Genomic DNA, 23,597 nt, shown 5'->3' with positions numbered 1-23,597 from the left:
AGCATTGAACTGGTAATCAACAGTTAAAACATGGGGCATAGCTTACTGCCTGAAAATGAGCAGAAACCCAGGGTAAGCTATCAAACACCCATATTCCTTCCTTGGTGTGAAACAGGCTACAAGCCCTGTGACCCCCAGGTGATCCGAGACCGTGTGGCCCACATGGAATTCTGCTATCAAGAGCTTTGCCAGCTGGCGGCTGAGCGTCGGGCCCGTCTCGAAGAGTCCCGTCGCCTCTGGAAGTTCTTCTGGGAAATGGCAGAAGAAGAAGGCTGGATACGAGAAAAGGAGAAGATTCTGTCGTCTGACGATTACGGGAAAGACCTTACCAGTGTTATGCGCCTGCTCAGCAAGCACCGGGCGTTTGAGGATGAGATGAGTGGCCGTAGTGGCCACTTTGAGCAGGCTATCAAGGAAGGTGAAGACATGATCACAGAGGAGCATTTTGGATCAGAAAAGATCCGTGAAAGGATCACTTACATTCGGGAGCAGTGGGCCAACCTGGAACAGCTCTCAGCCATTCGGAAGAAGCGCCTGGAAGAGGCCTCACTGCTGCACCAGTTCCAGGCAGATGCTGATGACATCGATGCCTGGATGCTGGACATCCTCAAGATTGTCTCCAGCAGCGACGTGGGCCATGATGAGTACTCCACACAGTCTTTGGTCAAAAAACACAAGGATGTGGCAGAAGAGATCACCAACTACAGGCCCACCATTGACTCGCTGCACGAGCAAGCCAGTGCCCTCCCACAGGAGCATGCCGAATCTCCAGATGTGAGGGGCAGGCTGTCAGGCATTGAGGAGCGGTACAAGGAGGTGGCAGAGCTGACAAGATTGAGGAAGCAGGCACTGCAAGATACCCTGGCCCTGTACAAGATGTTCAGCGAGGCTGACGCCTGTGAGCTCTGGATTGATGAGAAGGAGCAGTGGCTCAACAACATGCAGATCCCAGAGAAGCTGGAAGACCTAGAGGTCATCCAACACAGGTGAGCGGGGTCGCTGCCTGGGTGCAGGGGGTGCTGGCATACTCCCTTGTGACCTCTAGTAGTCATGGAGTTGACCTTTCTATTGAATCGCATTTTCAGATTTGAGAGCCTAGAACCAGAAATGAACAACCAGGCCTCCCGGGTTGCCGTGGTGAACCAGATTGCACGCCAGCTGATGCACAGTGGCCACCCCAGTGAGAAGGAGATCAAAGCCCAGCAGGACAAGCTCAACACGAGGTGAGCAAGCGTCCAGCAGTGGGCCAGTGTTTGGAGTTAGGGAGGGTGAGGTCACTGGTTGAGCTTCACTGTCAGGAACTTCTTGCACAGGGTCATCACCATCACAGCAGTGATGTCATGACATTGGCATCTGACATGTCCTCATCCAAGAAGTGATTCTCGGGTGGGGTGATATCATTTTAGGCAGGAGGATAAGTGAAGTCAGCCTGGCACCTGCCCCTCCCCACATAGAGGTCAGGACTTGGGTTTGGATTGCACCTAGTGTGGTGTAAGGCAGCATAGTGGTACTTGTGCTGTCTGTACCTCATTAAATGATTTCTGGAATAAGATTCTCATGAAATTTGCCATGAAAGTCCTGATTGTCAGAATAGACTTTGTTCTGGTCTTTCTGTTGACTCAACGTGTTTGAGTAGGTTATAGTGGACTGCTGGCCATGGTTCTGAAGGTTGGCATGTGCCTCTGGGTTTGGGAAATGTCCCTTAGGAACATTTTGAGATGTTTAGAATGTGTACAGCAGATCTGAATTAAGGGACTCTGTGGGACAGATGTGTTGTAACTGCTAGTATTGGAGCTTGTTGCACATCTCTTTGTGTCAAGCTTTTTGCAGATTAATATTGTATCCCAGAACCACTTCCATCGTATTTGGTATCCATTTACTGAGTACCATGATTTTCCAAAAAGCAGGTAGTCAAAGTGAAAGTAAAGGGGAAAACATGGAACTCTTATCTAGCACTGGTCATTTCAGTATCTAGCCACCAATCAATTCAGTCTCCTTTTTTCATGCTACTTTCTAATGTCCCTGTACTCACAGGTGGAGTCAGTTCAGAGAACTAGTGGACAGGAAGAAGGATGCTCTTCTCTCTGCCTTAAGCATCCAGAACTACCACCTTGAGTGCAATGAAACTAAATCCTGGATTCGGGAAAAGACCAAAGTTATTGAGTCTACCCAGGACCTGGGCAACGACCTGGCTGGCGTCATGGCCTTGCAGCGCAAGCTGACTGGCATGGAGCGGGATCTGGTGGCCATTGAGGCAAAGCTGAGCGACCTACAGAAGGAAGCAGAGAAGCTAGAGTCCGAGCACCCTGACCAGGCTCAGGCCATCCTGTCCCGGCTGGCTGAGATCAGCGATGTGTGGGAGGAGATGAAGACCACCCTGAAGAACAGAGAGGCCTCCCTGGGAGAGGCTAGTAAGCTGCAACAGTTCCTGCGGGACTTGGACGACTTCCAGTCCTGGCTCTCCAGGACGCAGACGGCCATTGCCTCGGAGGACATGCCCAACACCCTGACAGAGGCAGAGAAGCTTCTCACGCAGCATGAAAACATCAAAAATGAAATTGACAACTACGAAGAGGACTACCAGAAGATGAGGGACATGGGTGAGATGGTCACCCAGGGTCAGACGGATGCCCAGTACATGTTTCTCCGGCAGCGGCTACAGGCCTTGGACACTGGATGGAATGAGCTCCACAAAATGTGGGAGAACAGGCAGAATCTCCTTTCTCAGTCACATGCCTATCAGCAGTTCCTTAGGGACACGAAGCAAGCTGAAGCCTTTCTTAACAACCAGGTAACAATCACCATAGCCTCTGCTTCTGTCCTATTAGGGCAGGTCCTGGCTGCCCTCTGAAACCTTTTGGCAGGGCATCTGGTTTAAGCCACACCTGTATGAAATTAGATAGCTAATTTAGAGATAGATTTTCCCTGACTAGAAAATATTATGAGATTGAAATCCATCCCAGTGTATAGTACAGGATTTAAGATTTCTGAAGGACGCTGTCTTTCCTTGTTAAGTATGGTTCCATTTCAGGTACAGTTGAGATCTCTTAGGGTATGTCCTCAAAGTATCTCATTGAATTGGTAGCATTCTGCAAAGTGTTAGTGTAATTTAAAGAGTTCAGTAAGGCTTGTTTTATTTTTCATTTTTTTTTTTAACTGAAGGGCGCTCTTTCTTAATCTAGAAGAATCAAGGACTTCACCCAAGGACACAAGACAGCGATTAGAGAATGAAAAACAGTACTGAGGATGGTCACCAGTATCAGGGCTGTAGATCTCTCTTCCAAGAGAGAATAAAGAGAATGCTGCAGTTGCCTCGATGAGTTGAGGACCCTGATTGCTAGCTCAGGGAGCTTTGGTTACTTTCCTTACTTTGGGGGGAAAATAAATGTATCACATTGAACCACCTAGGGAATTTGGTCACTTATGGTATACCACTGGGATTTTTTGCCTCCCAACATTTAATTTTATTTGACTCGGTAGATTATTGCATTTAAGTCCAATGAAGCAAGAGCTGTGCAATGTGGTACATGGAAATTTGGAACATAGGAAGAAGAGGTCTTTCATTAATATGTCATCCTGCCATGATTTTTTTTTCTCTTTTAAAATAAGGAGTATGTTTTGGCTCATACTGAAATGCCCACCACCCTGGAAGGCGCTGAAGCAGCTATTAAAAAACAAGAGGACTTCATGACCACTATGGATGCCAATGAGGAGAAGATCAATGCTGTTGTGGAGACGGGCCGGAGGCTGGTGAGCGATGGGAACATCAACTCAGATCGCATCCAGGAGAAAGTGGACTCTATTGATGACAGGTACAGTTTTCTGAGATTCTAAAGGGAATCTTACATCATGGGACTCCTGAGCTATGGATCAGTGGCCAAGAGTCTTTGGGCTGTGGATATAAGTTTCCCAGTGGGCAGAATATAGCCACCTAGCAAAATTTCATCTACCCATACAGCACATGGCTGCCTCTGAATGTGGTTCTTCTAAAACACATACAGGTGTCTACAAAAGATAAGCCTAAGAAGCCAAGCTGATCTCAGCCAAAAGTCTGACAGAGCTATAGTGTAGAGTCATGGTCAGGTTAAGTCATTCTCTTCAAGAGCTGACACACTGCTTGTTACCCGACGAGAACCAGACTTTTCCCAGCATAGGCCACAGTCACCTTTATCCATGCAAGATTTGTCTGATGCCAGTCAGGAGAAAGGAAGTGAGGGTGAGGTTTGCTTGTGCTGAGTATCTGGCAGGGCCACAGAGGAACATTATCTCGCGTTCCTTAAAATGGGTTTGGATAATGGTGTAATAGGATCTTTTTCATGATGGGAGAAGAGGCCATTCTCTTTGGTCAGGACATCTCTAGGATTGGGTGCTCTTTTTTCATTTGCGTTATTATTTTCTTTTCTGAAAGATTTCCTCCCTGTCTAAAAAGCCAGTTTACTCCATTTGACCCCTGTTTGTCTAATCCTAACTCACCCTACCCAAATCAAAATTTGGATGTATTACTACAGGCTGGTTCTAAGCCATCCAGTTCAGTCCTAGACTGGCCCATCTGGATTAGTCACTCTCCTGTGTTCCAGCCAACCCTCTTGTCCCAGTTTAGGCCAGATTCAAGGGTTTATTTGAGACTGACATCAAGACTTCTGTGGCTTTGGTGTTCAGTTCAGGAGGGAAAAGTGTTCTCTTGCTTACCACATCTGAAAGGGTCTCCTAGGACTCTGGGCCATGTCATCTTAAAATAAGATGTGAGGAAGAAAGGCAAGTCCCATACATTTTGAGCTCCTAGAATTAGTATTTCTGGTCTCTGTACCAATTGAGAACCTAAGCCTTACATTTTAAGAGTGACTATAGAATAAGACATAACTTTTATTAATTATAATTGTATTTTTTTGTTTTAAAACAGCTACAATAAATAAAGCAATTCCTCCACCAAAGCCTTCCTCTTGTTTTTGTTTTGTTTTGTTTTGTTTGTTTGTTTGTTTTGTGGTGCTGGGGATTGAACCCAGGGCCTTGTGCATGCGAGGCAAGCACCCTATTAACTGAGCTATATACCCAGCCCCAAAGCCTTCTTAAATGAGTGTAAGAAGCTAGAATTGAGCTATTCTTAACCTAGAGAAAGACAGTTTTACTTTTTCTTAATGTTAATTCCGTCATTGTTTTATAAATGTGGTACCTCTTGTTTCCTCACTGATAGATGCACACAGTTGGTTTCCTCAAGCCAGGGCTGGCCCTTAGGCACATACATTCAGACAGAAGTGCAACTGCTGTGCTACTTCCTGGGTTTATTTATGTGTCCCCCAGTGCTGCAGCTGCACGGGCATATTGGGAACAGGTGGGGCTGTCAAGACCTGTGGCTCCTGGGTTCAAGAGAGCATTAGCAGTCTTCCCTTGTGGCTTACCCTTACTTTTGCCCTTGACTGAGAGCCTAGGCTCCTGGAGTTCCAGAACTTCCTTAGGACTTCTCAATTTAAAAAAAAAAAAAAAGGAAAGAGGATCCTGTATTATCGATAAACATGAGAAAGATGCAAGTAGAGGGGCTTTCCATTGATTTTCCCTCTATAACTATAATTTCTTACCTGAACTGAATTCTAGTTTTCATTTTAATATCCACAGAGGCCTCAAGATTCGAACTAACCTTAGAGGATTTTTGTCTATTACAAAAAAAATACAAAGATGTGAGTTCCAGGTGTTGTAGGTGCATAGTCCAACTAAATATCCTAAATGACCTTAGAGCTAATTCTCTTATCCAGAAACAGTCTGATGCTGTAGTAAAGTTGTTCTTATAGGTATAAAGTGATTATAATGTGTTCATATTCAGGAAATCCCAGCAGTTATAGAGTTAGTTTGTTGAGCAAAGTACCACAACAAAGACTGGCCCTAACATACGTGGGTGGGGCACACGTGGTCTTCAGAGTGTCTAAGACTGGGTGGAAACCATCCTGCTCCCCAACAGCCTGCCTGTAAACTGAAAAAGGATCCTCTTAGCTAAATGGAAAATTTCAGCCACAGTACAGTCCTAGTAGAGCCAAGACTTATATCCAGCTTCATAAAGCACAGTCTTATCTTAAAAGGGAAAAAATGCCCACAATTACCAAACTATTTGACTCTGGCATCTGAGATTCTTTACTCTTCAGAGAAAGCTGAGTTATACACAGCATCTGCTTTGTGCTTCATGTCATAAGGGAGCTCTAAGTCTTGTTATGTGGGCAGGAAGTGAGAAATGGAAATAAAGCCAGAGAACCTTGCTCTGAGAGCACTCTTAGGACTATGGAAACTACAGCCATGTTTTAGAAGGTCCTTCTTGGATCCTCCTGGTAATGGAATCCATGACCCAACTTTGAGAGGATTTCTAGGTCTTCCTTCCCATGAGGGCCATCATTTGCTGCTGGGAACTTGTTCAGCCACACTCACTTCTTTCCAGTGTTACTCCGAGATAGCCACAGCAACAGCCTCAGCTGCCTTCATTGCTGTTTGACCTCTCAGAACACACCATGCAAAGGCCATCAGCACACCTGACGCTGGATTAGTGTCATTTGGACTCTTTAAGTTACCAGCCTCCTTTTCACCTTTTTAATAGTCTGTTTGCTGGGGTTTTTTGTTGTAGTTGTTTTGTTTTTAATTCTTTTTTAGTTATAGGTGGAGAACAATACCTTTATTTTATTTATTCATTTTATGTGGTGCTGAGGATCAAACCTAGTGTCTCATACATGTAAGGCAGCACTCTACCACTGAGCCATAATCCCAGCCCCTATAGTCCTGGTCTTATAAGAGAAAAATTCCTGAGCAGAGAAATCTGCTGAGCATGTGTGAGACTTGAATGTATATCTGAGAAATATATTCAGATTCTGTCTAGTTGTATTTCTCCCTTAAGGAATGTTTTAAACAGAGTCTGAAGTTGTTTTTGTTTCCATTATTTCCACGAGTGTCAAGGGTTCGTGTCCTATGGGAATGCCAGTGTTTTGTGAGTCTTCCTTGCCACTGTAGTACTTATGTGAGTTGTCATGCCAAAGGAAATGGAATCTCTTATTCAAGGCCTTTGACTTAAAAATCAAAAGTGGGACTCCTGCATTTGGTCACTAGCTCCAACACAGATTACCTCCCTTCTGAAGATTTGCTTTATTTGCTTAAACTCCCCCAGAGAGGCAGTAAATTTAAAAAATCCAACAAGTGTCTAAAATTTTGAGGGGGAACTACTACCCTTAATCTATGCCTTGGAGTTTTACAGCATATGGTATGTACATGTTCTTTTCAGTTAGCATTATTATAATAAGTATTTTTCCATGCTTGCATTTTCTATAAAGGGCATGGGCATGTTAAGATTACCTTTCCTAAAGCTATGGTACCCCTTTCAACTTACACAAAAGGGATTTTTGTGTGTGTGTATCTAACATATACATGACCATTTATAATACTCCTGCAGTTCTGCAGCCGCTAGCAACTGCAGAACACATAGCAGGAGACTTTTTCTTCTGGTTCACCCAGCAGTTGATGACTGCGGTGCCACTACTGTTATTTGTTTCATCAGCACTTGCCAAAGGCCTGTATGACACTTGGCACTACTATATTTTCTTCTCCTGGGAAGACATCTTCAAAGTCAGCAGGATGTGTTCCCTGAGGGGCTCTTCCTTGCTCCTGCCTTAGGGGCTATTGGGATGGGGATGGTCCTTACCCGCCAGACACATGCAGCAAGCAACTGATTTGACAATCAGAATGAAAAGCCAAATGTCCCTCCCTGTTTGTACTATTCCTTTTTTCCCCCCGTCAATACCCTGCATGTAAACTGGCACTCTTGGGCAGGTTACGTGGGAATGCCAGGCGAGCATTTTGGTGGCGGTGCTTCTTGATCCTCGGGGTCAGACAGCTGCCCCCCGCCCTTAGGGTCTCAGTCTTTGCGCCTGCATTCTTGTTGCTGTTCTTCACAGTTTGGGGGATCTATGCCACTTGTGCTTAAAGGAATTTGCCAGCAAGTGTAGTATTCAGACTGGGGAGAAAGCATCTCCTTTCCCTTATTGTTCATTGAGTTTAGCAGCCTCCACATCTTACAGGTCTTTTGTCAAAAGGTTTTGTGCTTTAACTTCTTTAAACCATAGTTACCCTAATCTATTAAAAGTGGGGTTGAGGAATTATATAATCTCACAGGTCTGAAAAAATTTAATTCCTGTTTTTTTAAATTATTATTATTTTTGTTAAAAGTTTTCTCAAAATGGAAATCTGTCAGGAAACATTTGTTACAAGCCAATTTCATGATTATATATATTTTCTTAACCTTGTTTGTGTCATCCAGGCAGGAGTTTCTTGAAGATGAGTTTCAGATTCTCCCACAGTGACTGTAATGGGAACTTGTGCACATTGCATGCTCAAATTTTTTTTTCCCTAGTAGTGGATTAGAAAGCACCAAATTAATGCAGATCGTTGGCCTTTGGTATAGCTTGGAGAGATGTTGGTCTCTCTTACACCATGACTTACTCTTTGGAAGAATGCTAAACTCTCTTTTCATCTTGCCTCCACATACTTGAGAACCGTAAACAAACTCTTTTCAGCATATATAGAAACCCTGGAAAGAAACTGGCTTATAGATTCTGTATTTCTTTTTAAAAGATTATTTTTGTTATTATTTTAACAGACATAGGAAGAATCGTGAGGCAGCCAGTGAACTCCTGATGAGATTAAAGGACAACAGGGATCTTCAGAAATTCCTGCAAGATTGTCAAGAGGTATGTTGATTTTTAGTCTCTCCTTTCCAGGTGTTCAATAGCCAACCAACGTTTAATCAAAATCTCCTTGATGAATGAGGCTAGAAATTCCTATCACCCGTTTGATTTGTAGGTGGAAAGATATGGCACTCTAGTTTCCAAACTATAAACTATCTGTAGGATGATGTGTAGAGGAACTAGATTTCTGTAATCTAGAATATTATAGGACTACTTTGCCCATTACAGTAGCCACCAGTCATATGTGGCTCTTTTAGTCAAAATTAAGAACATACTTCCATCAGCTATAATTCAAGTGCTTAGTTGTCAAATGTGATCAGTGGCTACTATATCAGACCACATAGACATGGAGTCTTAACCATCATTGTTGAAGGTTTTATTGGACAGTGACGTAACCTGAAAGCATTTCATCATTTTGTGTAGGTGTTAACTCTTTAAAGCAAGGTGTACATTTAAATGGTATGGAGGAAAAAACTGATGGGAACTAAAGTTGTCTTCCAAGTAAAAAGCAAAGATTTAAAAGCTACAAATTAGATTTCTTACTGGAAATCTATTCATCTTTTAGACTCCTTAGATATGTGTCTAACATACCAAGAGGAGTAATCCTGATTTCCATCACCAAGTTTTAACATGTGATATTACTCTGATGATTCTCCTACTATTTTATGCTCCCATGATACATGCCTAAACAAACTTTGAAAACTAAAGTTGGCCAGAAAAATGTAGTCTCTCTGCAGGCTGGTTGGAGAAAAGCATCTAGCTGACTCCACAGGTGTGAGCTCATGAGCACATCATGCTTATCTGTCAGCTAAAGAACAACAGTAAACAATTCTCTCTGGTTTACTAGACTAAATACCCTTTAAGGGTATTTAGCATAAGGAACATCGACATGAAAAGACCTTGAGGATAAAGGGGTGGGAGCAAGATCAGGACATGTGCTGAGAATATAGCTCACAATACTTTGCATGCAAATGTGTGTTTGTGTGCTGAAAGAAATACAGCTCTAATGATGGCTATGTTAGATCTTTTGAGATAGAAGTCATCCTTTATGTCCATTGAAGTTCTAATTGTAATATGCTATAACTGCTAAACCTTAAGAAGGAAAGTTCCTAAACTATGTAGCTTAGGATCTGTCAGCTTATCCACCACATTTCTGGGGGATTTAACTGGAGTAGGTAGGCTCAAGACAGGAGTTCTTCTCAATGCCATGTGAGCACGAATAGTGCATGTGAATAGCATGCTCACTTAAGGAAACACTTATGTCCCACGTTGGCCTAGAGGAGAGCAGTGGAATCAGAGGTGAGCTATGGAGCATGCCTGGTGTGCTCAGTGAGCTCCAGTGAGCCCTTCACATGGAGGGAGACAGAGGGACAGGGCACTTTGCAGACTGGCTGAGCAGTGCCCTCCACAGATTGCCATTCCCTGTATCACCCTGATTTTTCTCTTGAAGCACCATCAGTGATGCATTTTAACCTACGAGCTGCCACTTAGAGGCCATGTTCCTTTGGAGGAGGAGAGATCAGTGGGATCCTTGTTTCTGCTTTGAAATGCAAGTTAGTAAGATGAAATTCATTCACCTAACTGTGCTAAAACCCAGGCTGAAGGTAATACCCAAGAATGAGTAGATGAAACCTGTTTGTATTTGAAATTTCCAGTCTTCCATTTCCCACCCACATAGGTTACAGATTCATAAATAGAAATATGTGGGAAAAGTTAGCAGATAAATTGATAATTCTTCCCAGTGCAATCATGTGAAATGGTCAGTATTGTTTCTACTTGGTGTCAGTTAGGATCTTTGGTTACAAAAGTTCACTCCTTAACACTCTCCTCTGCAGAATTCCAGTGATGATAACTATGGGGTGTGCCTGGGGGCACTGAGTCCTGCCTGGCTTCTTCCCAAAGTATGCCAGAAAGTTTGGGCTGTGCTTTTTTGTGTCTGGGAGCTAATTTACAGATCTCCTGTGGTCTGCCCGTCTCTTCATGAGCCTCCTTAAAATTCAATACAACCCTGATATCTGCTGGTAATGTGGGGTGTCCTGTGCCAGCATATAAAGTCTGAAGTGAGCTGTGAAAAGTGCATGTTATGCTGCACTAAGCACCAGTTGGCCCTTCAGTGGAGGAAGTCAGTTGGATGAGGTAGTTGCAGGCTCAGCTTTGGGAACTTCAAAACCCTTGGTAGAGAAATATCAAAGCGGTGATATATGTTACTCCAACTAAACTTTCCATCATTCATCCTCAATAAAACATGTCCTTTTTGAGCCGGAATCTCTGAGAGTGGAGTTTGTATAGATAGGCCCTACATTTGAAAACCTACCTATTATGCTGACATAAGTTATTTGACATAGCACCCAGAGGTCAGATTTTAATGACATTCCTGGCTGTTGGTGTTGTTTGAGATCCTGGGAATTCAGAGGTTTGACTCTTCCTCCTGGGTGCCTTGGCTGGAAGAGGCATGGATTGTGAGATCTGTACTTGTTGCCCCCCCATGAACACCGTCTGAATAGGGGCAGCTGTTGCATTTGTGCTGCAGTGAGAATGAGTAGGGACCCATGCCTTTGTTCCCATTTACAGATGGGGATGCAAAGAGCAACTTAATTTTGTAGTGTTATTTTAGTGAGATGTCCTAAAAAAAAAAAATGGATGACTGATTTACAAGGTTATTGCTTTCTTATTTTATTCTCTCACACCATGAGCACCTCCTATTTTCTGAAACTGATGATTTTGGGGGAGGAGAGCATACCTAGATGTGTCTGGCACAGAGATGTGAGTGCAATGCTTTATTTTTGGCTTAAATCAATGATTAATGCATTTTTCTTATATCTTTTTCCAATCTGCACAGTTTTGTTTTGCTTTTTTCCCCTGCAGAGAATGAGTATATTCTTAAATGACCTTTGTAAATGTCCACAAATACTGACTGTGGCTCTGGATCCTGAGGGCTGATGAAGGGCTGATGAACTGGCAAGTTCCATAGACCCATTGCATTGTGCTGTATCGCATGATGTTTTATCTGTAGGATGATGTGTTCAGCAAAGAGCAGATTTGTTTATAAGCCTCTGGTTTTATGTAGTGCGCACGCGCTCGCTCTCCCTCCCTCCCTCTCTTAATCTCTCTTGGGTAGGTGGTTGTGAATAGCGAAAATATGTGAATGTTCTTAGCACTTTGAATAAATAAATGCCTTCTATTATGTGAAGTCTCTCTGTGTTATTCCTTTTATCCTTTTTCCATCTTAGATTGAATGACCATGGTATTTCAGATTTTAGCCACTAACATAACTGGCAAACAGGTAATTAAAGTGAGAAATTTAGTGTCTTTGTTGTGTGACAGATCGATGATCTGATTACAGAGGACTTTGTGAGGTTTACTAGTTTTTCCTTCAATAGAATGACATCAGAGGTCTTGCTTCCTTTTACTTTGAACCTTGCCCCCTGCAGTTCTCCTTCAAGGTGAATAGCCTGAGAAAGGTAGGGCCAGTGCCTGAGTTTACCCACTGTCACTGGCCAGGAGGGTTCCCTATGGCCAGCCTTGCCCTCCATGACATTTCTAAAGAATAGACCTTCTGGTATTGCAGTGAATTTATGGGGAAGTCTTTCCCAGCAGTGGCCAGACTGAGAACAAGTGGCCTTGAGCATGTTGATTCCATAAGGGTTTCTGTTGGTTTTATGCATCATTTCTAGACCTTGGGAGGTAAATGAAGATGTTCATGTATAAACAATGTAATAGTTACTGGCGTAAAAGTGGGCTTCTCACAGTCTCCCAGGAGAAGGGACATGGTTCTGAAGACACCTACTGCTTATCTGAGTGACTCCATGTTTCTTTGTGATCTCCTGCCTGATAAAAACAAAATAGGGAGAGTATTCCCTAAACTGAGGCTCTGAATGGGGTAGAAGTCAGGGCTCTGTCCTGGTCATTTGTCAGCAGGCAATAAGGAGCAGGGACTGAATCGGCAGCAGGAGATGTGAATTGGAGCCTGGTATCTTTAAACCTCCTAAGAATGCCCTTCAGTTTGCTAGTGGCTGACGGCTTTGCATGGATTTCAAAGGCTCTATTCCAAGTTGACATGCTGGTTCTCAGAATCAAGTCCTTTGGAGTGTTCTTTGTCTGAATAAAAGTTCTTTAGTGAACTAAAGGCTATAGAAGAGGTGAAGGTGACTCAGATATGAAGGAAACGGGGCATCACTATTACCTTAGCCCTACAGTGAGCAAGTCCCTCATGTTTTTTGGCATTTCCACACATGCACTGATGAAGCAGGGTGGGTGGGTAAATAGTAGGCTAGTGTTTTGTTTTTAGTTCTCATAGAAAGAACTGAAAGAATGAGATGGCCAAATGAAATAAAAGACAGTCAATCATGACGAACATGGTATAGCTGATACAGGTATTCAGAAGAGAAAAAAGGCTGTGATTCAGAGTGGTTAGAGCAGAATTGTAAACCCAAGCCTTTGGGGGAAAGCTTGTTGCCAGACAATTTGAAAGCCAGCTCAGGGGTTTTATACTTCTGGATTTAATGTTAGATGGACAGTTTAGAACAGGTACAAATGCCTGATAATGATGCCTGTCATGACAGATAGGAGGTGTGATGTTGAATATTTGATTGGCTGTTGACATGGAAAAATGCAATATGCACACTATGCCAGAAACACAACCCTCTCCAGGCAGCAAAGAAGGCTGATGCCTATGATTACGGTCTCTGAAACCTTCTTGATGTTTTCCCTAGCTGTCCCTCTGGATCAATGAAAAGATGCTTACAGCCCAGGACATGTCCTATGATGAAGCCAGGAATCTGCACAGTAAATGGCTAAAACATCAAGCCTTCATGGCAGAACTTGCATCCAACAAAGAATGGCTTGACAAGATTGAGAAGGTAAGTTAAGCCATTTCCACATTGTGGCTGTGGTGAGAAGAATAATTGGGAGGAAGCACACTCCATTTCATTTAGAACCTTTTCCAGCATATTTGAGTTCTAACTGATCATTTACAAGTTATGCAGCATGTGGCAGTCCCTCTTACACTTGAGGGGGGAAAACAGCCAGGTGGTACAAAATGCTTGATTTCTCCTCTAGCAAATACTAGGCATTTGATCTCTATTGTGCATCTCATCTGCTGCTGATGATGAACTGAACCCCTGTGCAGTACCCATTGTCTTGATCATTTTGTTGTTTTGTACTGTGACCAGTTGCATGGAATTTTCCCTATTTTGCTTCTGTAACTACTAAAAATCAGGCACTGTGTTAATTGCCACAGTGGATATTTTCTGCATAGGGAGATTCCGTGTATCTTAACTGAGCAGTGTGAGTTTCCCATCTTCCTTTCTCTCCCTTCAAACTTTTATACTGTGTCATTCTCTTTTTAGGGTTAAAATAATGTGTGTGGTATTTTGAGCATGGAGTAGAGAGGATTGAGTCTTAAGTTATTAACATTAAATGTCTTATCGGCACAGTTGAAATTATTTCAGCATGCACTACATGTTGCTCAGCTCCCACAAAACCTATGTGGTATGTGGAAGAAGCCATAGTTGATTTTATTGAGCAGTAATTTCATGTGGAAAGACAGGATGAGTGTGTGTATGAGTGTTGAATGAATGGGTAGATCAAGGATCACGTGTCTCTTTGGTTTGTTTTTCACAGTGACATTTACTCTCTAGCTAACTATATTTATTTATAACCATGCTGGTTTGTGTTTTCCAGGAAGGAATGCAGCTCATATCAGAAAAGCCTGAGACTGAAGCTGTGGTGAAGGAGAAACTCACTGGTTTACATAAAATGTGGGAAGTCCTTGAATCCACCACTCAGACCAAGGCCCAGCGGCTCTTTGATGCAAACAAGGCTGAACTTTTCACCCAGAGTTGTGCAGATCTAGATAAATGGCTTCACGGCCTGGAGAGTCAGATTCAATCTGATGACTATGGCAAAGACCTTACCAGCGTCAATATCCTGCTGAAAAAACAACAGGCAAGTGGATAAGGAAGCCACATACCTAGGCCTGCAACTGTTTTATAGTCTTGTTCTTATCATTCTTACTTGCCCTCCCTGTTTTCAGCCTTCTGCTACTAGGTTGAAGGGATTTTTATACCAGCAGTGCTTGCTCTAATAGCATTCTGGGGAGTTTCCAGAATCAATAGAAATGACACAGTGTTGGTAGAAGTGCTAGGTGTCTATACATGGGAACACTCTTTTAAAAATCTTCTTATTTGATTGATGTTATCTACATTTAATAGTTGAGCAAATATTCAGTTCATTCTGAATATTATGTGAATGAAAATAACCATATTTTCATTCTTTGCTGGATAATATCTGAATATATGACAGTTTTTGTTCAAGGTACTTTATAGGTAATAAAACAAATCTCAAGTTTTTTACATTACAGTAGAAGGCTCTGAGGACAAATGAATTTACCTTAAATTAACGGGAAAAAGTTGCATTGAGGTTGAGAAAGCAGTTAGTGGCAAGATCTTCCACTGGCTTCTCTGACTGGCTTTATAGCATGTATGAGTTCTGGGCCCAGCAGTTTCATTTAAAATAGATAAATGAACAGTCACAAGATAATTGTGGCCAACTACTGAGGCTGGCTTCTTCATCCAGAGTAGTATTCAGCCTTTTGCTAAGTGGTTGATTAATTGACCCTTCGATAACTGCATAAAGGGATTTTTTTTTCCAAAGGTGGCTTTTAGTCATAGCTATTTATCTCCTTGGCCTCTGGAGGCTTTGGGGGCCAGGGATTTCAGTCTGTTTAAGTCAACAATTAGTATGTGTCGGTTTTCTGATTAGATAAATGAAGGAAGATAATATTATCTTTCCATTTACGTAAACTGGAACCTCAAGACATTTGGTCCTTTCTGATGGTGAAACTATCCTTTTCCATAATTAATTTCATCTCCCCTGTCTTTCCTTCCCCAAATTCCTAAATAAATTTAAACATTACTATAAGCTTTAAAGTCCTAGGAAGGGATATTCTGAACATTATCTGAGAAGTTGGAGTATGAGTTGGTCATTTAATCGATATATGAACCATTTCTTAGGTTTTCCACTATGTAAGTTTATATTTTTCAATATTCCACTTGGACCAGTGCCCCAAACAAACATTTCATAGGAGGACCAGCTGTGTTTCTCCTGGCTCTGATGTGAAGGCCTCTCTGTCTTAAACACTCAGATGCTGGAAAATCAGATGGAGGTGCGGAAGAAGGAGATTGAGGAGCTCCAGAGCCAAGCCCAGGCACTGAGTCAGGAGGGGAAAAGCACCGATGAGGTGGACAGCAAGCGTCTCACTGTACAGACCAAGTTTATGGAGCTGCTGGAACCCTTGAATGAAAGGAAGCATAACCTGCTGGCCTCCAAAGAGATCCATCAGTTCAACCGGGATGTGGAAGATGAGATCGTGAGTAGACCCTCGCTGCACTAGAGGCTTCTCCACAAACAGCCTTGTTTGTCCCAAAGCCCATCTTCTCACTCCTCTTTGGTGCTTACCTTGGGCCACATCTGTGAGCTCTTGCAGCCCACGCTGTGTATGTTCTAGGGATTCTTTCTCTCCTACACAAGGTATTCTCCTTGATTTTCTAAAGATACTCCAAGATTTTAATTCCTCTTAGAACAGTGCTTTTAAAAATAACCAGGGGAGACTCACAATTACTCTTACATTGAGGGTGAAGTGAAGTTTGGAAGACTTAATTCTCACCACATGTCCAAGAAGGGTGTGTGTCCCTTGGCAGGCCCCTTTGAAGGGAGCTGGCCTCTGCCATCCTTGCTACCCTTGTGTCATATACATGTTCCTCTGCATGGTCCTAACCACTTAAAATTTCTCTCCAGTTGTGGGTTGGCGAGAGGATGCCTTTGGCGACTTCCACAGATCATGGCCACAACCTCCAGACTGTGCAGCTGTTAATAAAGAAAAATCAGGTAAGCATCTCTGCTCGGGCTAGTGCAGTCTGAGAAATAGTCACTCCCAAACACAGAAAAAGCAAGAGAGCTTTCAAGGCTTACGATTCTGCCTTGACTCTGAGATGACATAAACACCAGCCTGTGGCCATTTATCAAGGCTCTGTGTGTGTTTCCTCTTCCCACACAGACCCTCCAGAAAGAAATCCAGGGGCACCAGCCTCGAATCGATGACATCTTTGAGAGGAGCCAAAACATAGTCACCGACAGCAGCAGCCTCAATGCTGAGGCCATCAGACAGAGGCTCGCTGACCTAAAGCAGCTATGGGGCCAACTTATTGAGGAGACAGAGAAACGCCACAGGCGGCTGGAGGAAGCGCACAAGGCACAGCAGTATTACTTTGATGCAGCTGAGGCTGAGGCATGGATGAGCGAGCAGGAGCTGTACATGATGTCTGAGGAAAAGGCCAAGGTGAGCGAGCATCCCCGCGTTCCATGAGAGGAAGCAGGAAGCAGCCCCAGAAGAGCCTCCAACTCAGACCCTGACCTTCCTTTTTGCTGGTGGCTGTGTCTTTGTGAAACATTTTACCTGCTATCTTGGAATGTAAAGGGGGCATCATGGTTCACAAAGGTATCTAAAATCAGGCTTGTTTCCCCTTGACACAACATTTTCTTGCCTGAAATCCTGGTATGCCATTAAGATTTGTCCTGTCACCTTTTTTTTTTTTTTAAATATACGAATTTGTTAGAGTCCTATATAGGGTTTCCTATAACCTTACAACATACAACATGACTTTGAGACCTTCTCAAAGTATTTTAGTATTCCAGAAATATTGTCATTAACATTCCTGATAATCTGTAGAATTTCAACTACCCAAAATGCACTTGGCCTACCAGACTACTCTCCATACCTCACAGGGGTCTTAGTCCCTCTGCATCTCCACTTCACCATTGGCAGAGACCTCCTTTGGTCATATTGATGCTCTCAGAATGTGTTCAGAAGCTGTTTATTCACAGTCCATCACGTTTCTGGTGTTTTTCTTTCTGACAGTTCTTTTGCCCCACTGTGCAGTTAATCTGTCATTCCTCACAAACTGTTAACAGGCCAGAAGGAATGGCTATGGTTTTGACAGACCCTCTCTTTGCAGGATGAGCAGAGTGCTGTCTCCATGTTGAAGAAACATCAAATCTTGGAACAAGCTGTGGAGGACTATGCAGAGACAGTACACCAGCTCTCCAAGACCAGTCGGGCCCTAGTGGCCGACAGCCACCCTGAAAGGTGAGTGCCACGTTGTAAGGATGAGATGTGGTGTAGATTCTTTGGCTTAGGTCCCTTACTACCCAACTCAAAAAGAAAATGGCAATATTCACCTTAAGTCAGTGGTAAAGTAGATCTGAGGGAAACATTTCTAAAAGAGACCCTATAATTGGAGGTAAGTGGGAAAAGTGAACTGTTATATTCAAACATTACCTTTTTGGTTAAATATCTTCGGTTAGCCAAGACCCCATTGAAAGATTATTGATCTTGTGAGTCAAAAAAGCACAAGTCGACTTGCACCGACATAGTAATCAGATCATTTACCCTAGAATTTAAAAAATTATCTAGTTTAGGAGAGCAACTATTAGTTTTAAGGGGAATGGTAAACGAGAATACATGGACCTGTAAAATAAAAGGGCTCCCAGAAAGAACAAAACGATTTCAGCTCTTAGCTCTAATAGATTGAGTTCTCAGAATGCTTTAAGGAAAGAAGCAGGTTTAGGGTGTAGTACTCACTGGCTGTATACCTGGCCCCCGTACTAACTTCCAGAGCAAGCATTGTAAGCTTTCTGTGTAACTGCCTTTTGTGACTGAGAAAGGAAAGGAATCAGCTCTGTGTGTTAAACCAAGGCAGGTTGAGTAAGATGGGAGGTCAATGGCTGTGTTGGTGTATGAGGTCCTTACGGTGTATATGATCACATTGCCAAGGAAGTAGCTCTCCTGGTCTCCAGGGACAGGCACCAGCAAGCCTTTGTCTGTGGTATCCTGTTATGAGATTGTCATTCTGGGGAGAAATAGGAAGGATGATAATTCATCCTCCTTACTGCACACTCAGAAACCCCAGAAATGAGCAATAAGAGCCATCCTTCCTAGCAGGGAAGAGCGCACGGCCCAAAGGTAGAAACTAATGCACAACTGACAGGTTTGTCCCTCTGGCAGCATGGCACCTGGAATGGATGATGACTTCAATATTTTGTGTTAACTTTTCACGTCAAAGGAAATCCTGACTTGCAGAGCCAGTATACATAATTAGGGCCCCTTCCCCCAAATCATCATATTCTAGATGGTCTTTAGCCTTAGTTGTTGTGTTTGGTTTACATATTAGCTCTTCATCATTCAAAATCAAGGTCAGATTTTAGAGGTTAAATAGGCTGACCAGAAGCTTCCTTGGAGAAATTTGAGGTTGTATACTCTCCTGTTATCTCTACCTCATTCTTTTTTTCTTTGTGGAAAGTTGACATTTAAGGTCTCTTCCCTCCACTCCCTTCCTCAGTGAGCGCATTAGCATGCGGCAGTCCAAAGTGGATAAGCTGTATGCTGGCCTAAAGGACCTGGCAGAGGAGAGGAGAGGCAAGCTGGACGAAAGGCACAGGTTGTTCCAGCTCAACCGGGAGGTAGATGACCTGGAGCAGTGGATCGCCGAAAGGGAGGTGGTCGCAGGGTCCCATGAGCTGGGACAAGACTATGAGCATGTCACCGTAAGTAACTTTGGGCAGAGAGTGAATGGTCATTCAGTGAGTGTTGTGGGAGCCCTGTGGCCCTGGACTTTAAATCAGGCAAGAGGGTTCAGTTTCAACTTGGATTTCTTATCAGGTAATTTTGACTTCAGTTGGCCAGCTGTGCCCTTGCTCCTCCAGTAATTTCAGGAGACAAAGCAGCACTTTACTTTGCTGCAGTGAGCAAGGAGACCTCATAAGAGGTTTTGGAGCTAAGATCTGTTGTTCTTAAATCATGTGTATTACTTGTTGCCTCCCATTTAGAGGCAGTCTCTTCCCAGATGACATTCATGTGATCAAGAAGTAAAATGTGTACAATGGTCTCACTGATTTCTTTACACGCATCCCTATTTCAGATGTTACAAGAACGATTCCGGGAATTTGCTCGAGACACTGGGAACATTGGGCAGGAGCGCGTGGACACAGTCAATCACATGGCTGATGAACTCATCAACTCTGGACATTCAGATGCTGCCACCATTGCTGAGTGGAAGGACGGCCTCAATGAAGCCTGGGCTGACCTCCTGGAGCTCATTGATACGAGGACACAGATTCTTGCTGCCTCCTATGAACTGCATAAGTTTTACCATGATGCCAAGGAAATCTTTGGGCGCATCCAGGATAAACATAAGAAACTCCCTGAGGAGCTTGGGAGAGATCAGAACACTGTGGAGACCTTGCAGAGAATGCACACCACCTTTGAGCATGACATCCAGGCTCTGGGCACTCAGGTGGGTGGGGAGCTTCCCAGGAGAAGGAGGAGATTTCTTTTTATAGTGTCTTTGTGCATCTCTGAGTATCTCTGTTCTTTGGCTCCTCAAAAATCCTGAGAGGATTGCCCAAATCAAACACACATGTGTGTGGACACACACTGTTATAGTGCTCCATTTGGGAGAGCTTTTCAGTCCATAAAATTCTAAGTTTGCCACATTTGTAAACAATTGGTAGATGGTTAAAATAAATAAATAAACCATATGCACACACAAACATTTGCAAGTTATAGGCCTCACTAAGACCTCACTTAGAGCAATTTCCAAAACAATATCTTATTATTTTACATCAGTCATCCTAAAAGAGAAAAAGCAGGATTCTAACAGTTTGATATGCTTGGTCTTTTTACCCCTCAGTATAAAGTGGCTGCTAAGCACTCAGAGTTTGTTTTAAAGATATTCGATGAAGCAATAACAATATAACAGTTCGATAACAATATAACAGTAAGAATCTAGTATAATCATTCTCTAGTTTCCTTTCTAATCTCTGTATAGTTTCCTGTTTAGTCTTAATGCTTTTTAGTTGAAAAAAATATATAAATTTCATCGTCCTAAAGAAGAAGCCAGTTTCATTAGAAATATTAGTCCTGACCATGTCAGGGGTTTTATTCTTGTCTATTGAGAGTGTATTGATTATCTGGCGCAAGATTAGCAGATGTTTCCCATTAAAAGTCATATAGTAAATATTTTTGGATTCATGTGACATAATACAGTCTCTATTACAGATCCTTGTCTCTGCCATCTTAGCATTAAAAAAAAGCATCAGACCATGGGCTGGGGCTGCAGCTCAGTGGTAGAGCACTTGCCTCACGTGTATGAGGCACTGGGTTTAATCCTCAGCACCAGATAAGATATTGTGTCCATCTACAACTAAAAAATATTTTTAAAAAGCGTCAGACCATGCTAAAATGAATAGTATGGCTGTGTACGGTAAGTCTTTGTTTACAAAAATGGCTCAAATTTGGCCCTGAGAGATTAATTCAAGTGCATTGGCCTCACTGTGCTTTGGCATTTGGGGGTTTGTTCTTTGGAGTGACCACCTTGACTGCCATTGTCATGTTCCTTTTGAGATGGTGCATGCAAAATGTAAGAGTTCTATGGATGTTTTCTGAAAGAACAAAGCTCAGATAAATTGAGGGACTGCCTGGAGATAGGAAACGTCTTGGCAGCAGCAAGTCCTTCTTCTGCACCTGTAAAATTATTAAGGTCCTTTGCTTTTAGGACTGTAAGAGGGTGGAGAAACCATAGAGTTCCTCCCTTGTGTTTTCATTAAATCCCTTCACTTCTGAGACTTGCGGAGGTGAGGGCCAGTGGGGATCCAGTTCCATCCAGGACTGGATCTGGTAGTCTCCATTTACCTTATCTCTGCTACCCTAGGCCATTGAGAGCTATAAAAAGGATATGTTGACCTAGTTCAGGTTTATTACCACAGAATCAGCAGGGGGTGACTCCTGCTGTTTCCTCTTATTGCCAACTTGAACTACCACCATCCTCCATTCTGCATGAAACGGTAACACAAGAGGAGATGACCACTGATGGCCTCCAGTGACTATGCAAAGCAGGAGTTGATTTTTGTGGGAATTTTCAATTGTGCTGTTCTCCACTTTTTTGTTGTGAGAGCCCACAGAAACCAATGAGAGATGTAAGAGAAGGCATTTGGAAAGATGGTTAGTCTTATAGGAACTGAAGTTTTCAAATAACTTTCTAGGAATTTACTCATGGTGATTTGAGTTATGTCTGAGCCATAACTCAAATATCAAAGATTATTTCCCCAAATCGCTTACGAAATGGAAATCAGAACCCCATGGAAATCAAATCCCATTGATTCTTTTTTGCATCTTCTATAGAAACTTCATTTTTTAACTTATCACCACCTAAAGTCCTTTTGTGCAGTTGAGGGTCAGTAATCCACCTCCCCACAAGCCCCAATGTTGTCCATCCCCGTCCCAAATGCACCCCCTGCCCCATGTGACATTTCTTCAAATAATTCCCTCATAGACATTGCCACACTCGTATTGGCCAGGACTATCAGTCACACCATCTCACTAGTAAGTGATGATCAAGTATCTATTAACTCAGTGCTTATGTCTTTGATTAGACATTGTCTAATGTGGCACTGCTGGTATAAAATAACCACAGTTACTAGTTTCTGTTATAAAGGCATATGCACCCTCTAGCAAAGGGAAGAAACAACCTGTTAATTGTTTTCCCCCTTTTTTTGCACAAAAAGTAGACTATTATACACACCATGCATACTTTGCTTTTTCCACTTAGCCACATTCCTAGAGTACTTTTCATATGAGTGTGCAGGATCCTTCCTCCCCCCCCATGACTGCATAGGAGTCTCTGATAGGATGTAATAATTCTTTTAACCAATCCATTACTGATGGACCATACTTTTGATCTTTTGGTTATGTAAATAGTGCTATAATAAATAATCAAATGTATTTAATTTCCTAAAAATTCAAGACAAATCAGTGTTGTCGTGTAGCATCTTTTCATGATTAAGTCCCATTTGCATTTTTCTAATCTGAAATTTTTCATTGTGCCACTGTTTGTTTTGGTTTATAGAAAGTTTTTTTAATTTTTGGTAATTCATCACTGAAAAGTATGTGAGTGTGTGTATTTTAATATGTTTTTATATTTATGAAATATACATAAAATATATTTTAAAGATATTTTTATATATATTTATGGAAAAAAATATATATATAATGTGTTGGTATTAGGGATTGAACCTCAGGGACACTTTGCCACTGAATCACATTCTCAGTCCTTTTTATTGAGACAGAGTCTCACTGAGTTGCTCAAGCTGGCCTAGAACTTAAAATCCTCCTGCCTCAGCCACCTGGGTTTGCTGAGATTCAGGCATGCACCACTGTGCCCAGCACAAGTACACACCTGATTGTGTTTATCAAATCACAGTTCTCATCATCAGTTTCCAGTTCCACAAAGCTTTTGCTGATGTTTGACTAGTTCAGATTTCACCTTCTTTGACATCAGTTGGTTCTTTTAACCATGTTGTATGTGGTTTTTATATATTTTTTTCAAATGTAAGTATCTCGTGGAGAAAACTAACTGGAGATATAGGTACTCTTCAGTACCATCACACAGTAGTGGAAGGGCATTTGTAAAATGTGTTTGTTCTTATGGCCGTTTCTCGTTTATGGTAACATTTCTCTTTACCATGAACAGATAATGGTACTTATTTTTTGGAATATGGATGTGTCCCAATATACTACCTTTATATCCCAGGCAACCTTCAGAGGACTTGTCTTCAGTTTTCCTGCCTGCACTCCTGTAGCATTTGTTTCCTTATTTGTGTAGAACTTAATAGTGTAGTTCAGTAGGTTTATAGAATACTCGGGTTTTCGTGACTTGGGTCCCAGTAAAATTGAGAGTTTTGGGGGGGGACATGGCCTATTTTTCCATTGTGCTTCCTTTAGTGTGTAAGCAGAGTGGTGAGGGAGAAGATGCGGGGCACGATGAGAAAGTCAAA

The 23,597-nt window shown here is 42.5% G+C and overlaps 1 protein-coding gene across 3 annotated transcripts in view; it reads left to right on the top strand.

Moving 5' to 3' along the window:
- Positions 1 to 23,597, top strand: part of Sptbn1 (spectrin beta, non-erythrocytic 1) — a 198,349-nt gene that overhangs the window by 158,061 nt on the left and 16,691 nt on the right. For all 3 annotated transcript variants that reach the window (XM_046423981.2, XM_058573111.1, XM_046423990.2), the window contains 13 exons: positions 116 to 986; positions 1,086 to 1,223; positions 2,035 to 2,791; positions 3,610 to 3,812; positions 8,621 to 8,711; positions 13,421 to 13,567; positions 14,391 to 14,654; positions 15,853 to 16,077; positions 16,506 to 16,595; positions 16,765 to 17,046; positions 17,723 to 17,853; positions 19,106 to 19,310; positions 19,685 to 20,059. In XM_046423981.2, coding sequence (XP_046279937.1) covers positions 116 to 986; positions 1,086 to 1,223; positions 2,035 to 2,791; positions 3,610 to 3,812; positions 8,621 to 8,711; positions 13,421 to 13,567; positions 14,391 to 14,654; positions 15,853 to 16,077; positions 16,506 to 16,595; positions 16,765 to 17,046; positions 17,723 to 17,853; positions 19,106 to 19,310; positions 19,685 to 20,059 — 3,779 coding nt within the window. The remainder of the gene's footprint in view (positions 1 to 115; positions 987 to 1,085; positions 1,224 to 2,034; positions 2,792 to 3,609; positions 3,813 to 8,620; positions 8,712 to 13,420; positions 13,568 to 14,390; positions 14,655 to 15,852; positions 16,078 to 16,505; positions 16,596 to 16,764; positions 17,047 to 17,722; positions 17,854 to 19,105; positions 19,311 to 19,684; positions 20,060 to 23,597) is intronic.

The sequence above is a fragment of the Marmota monax genome, unplaced genomic scaffold (assembly GCF_021218885.2).
Source record: "Marmota monax isolate L192 unplaced genomic scaffold, Marmota_monax_Labrador192_F-V1.1 WCK01_AAM20220418_F8-fsc00015, whole genome shotgun sequence".
Classification (NCBI taxonomy): Eukaryota; Metazoa; Chordata; class Mammalia; order Rodentia; family Sciuridae; genus Marmota; species Marmota monax.
The sequence above is the reverse complement of the archived record's forward strand: the minus strand, read 5'-3'. Positions and strand labels throughout refer to the sequence as shown.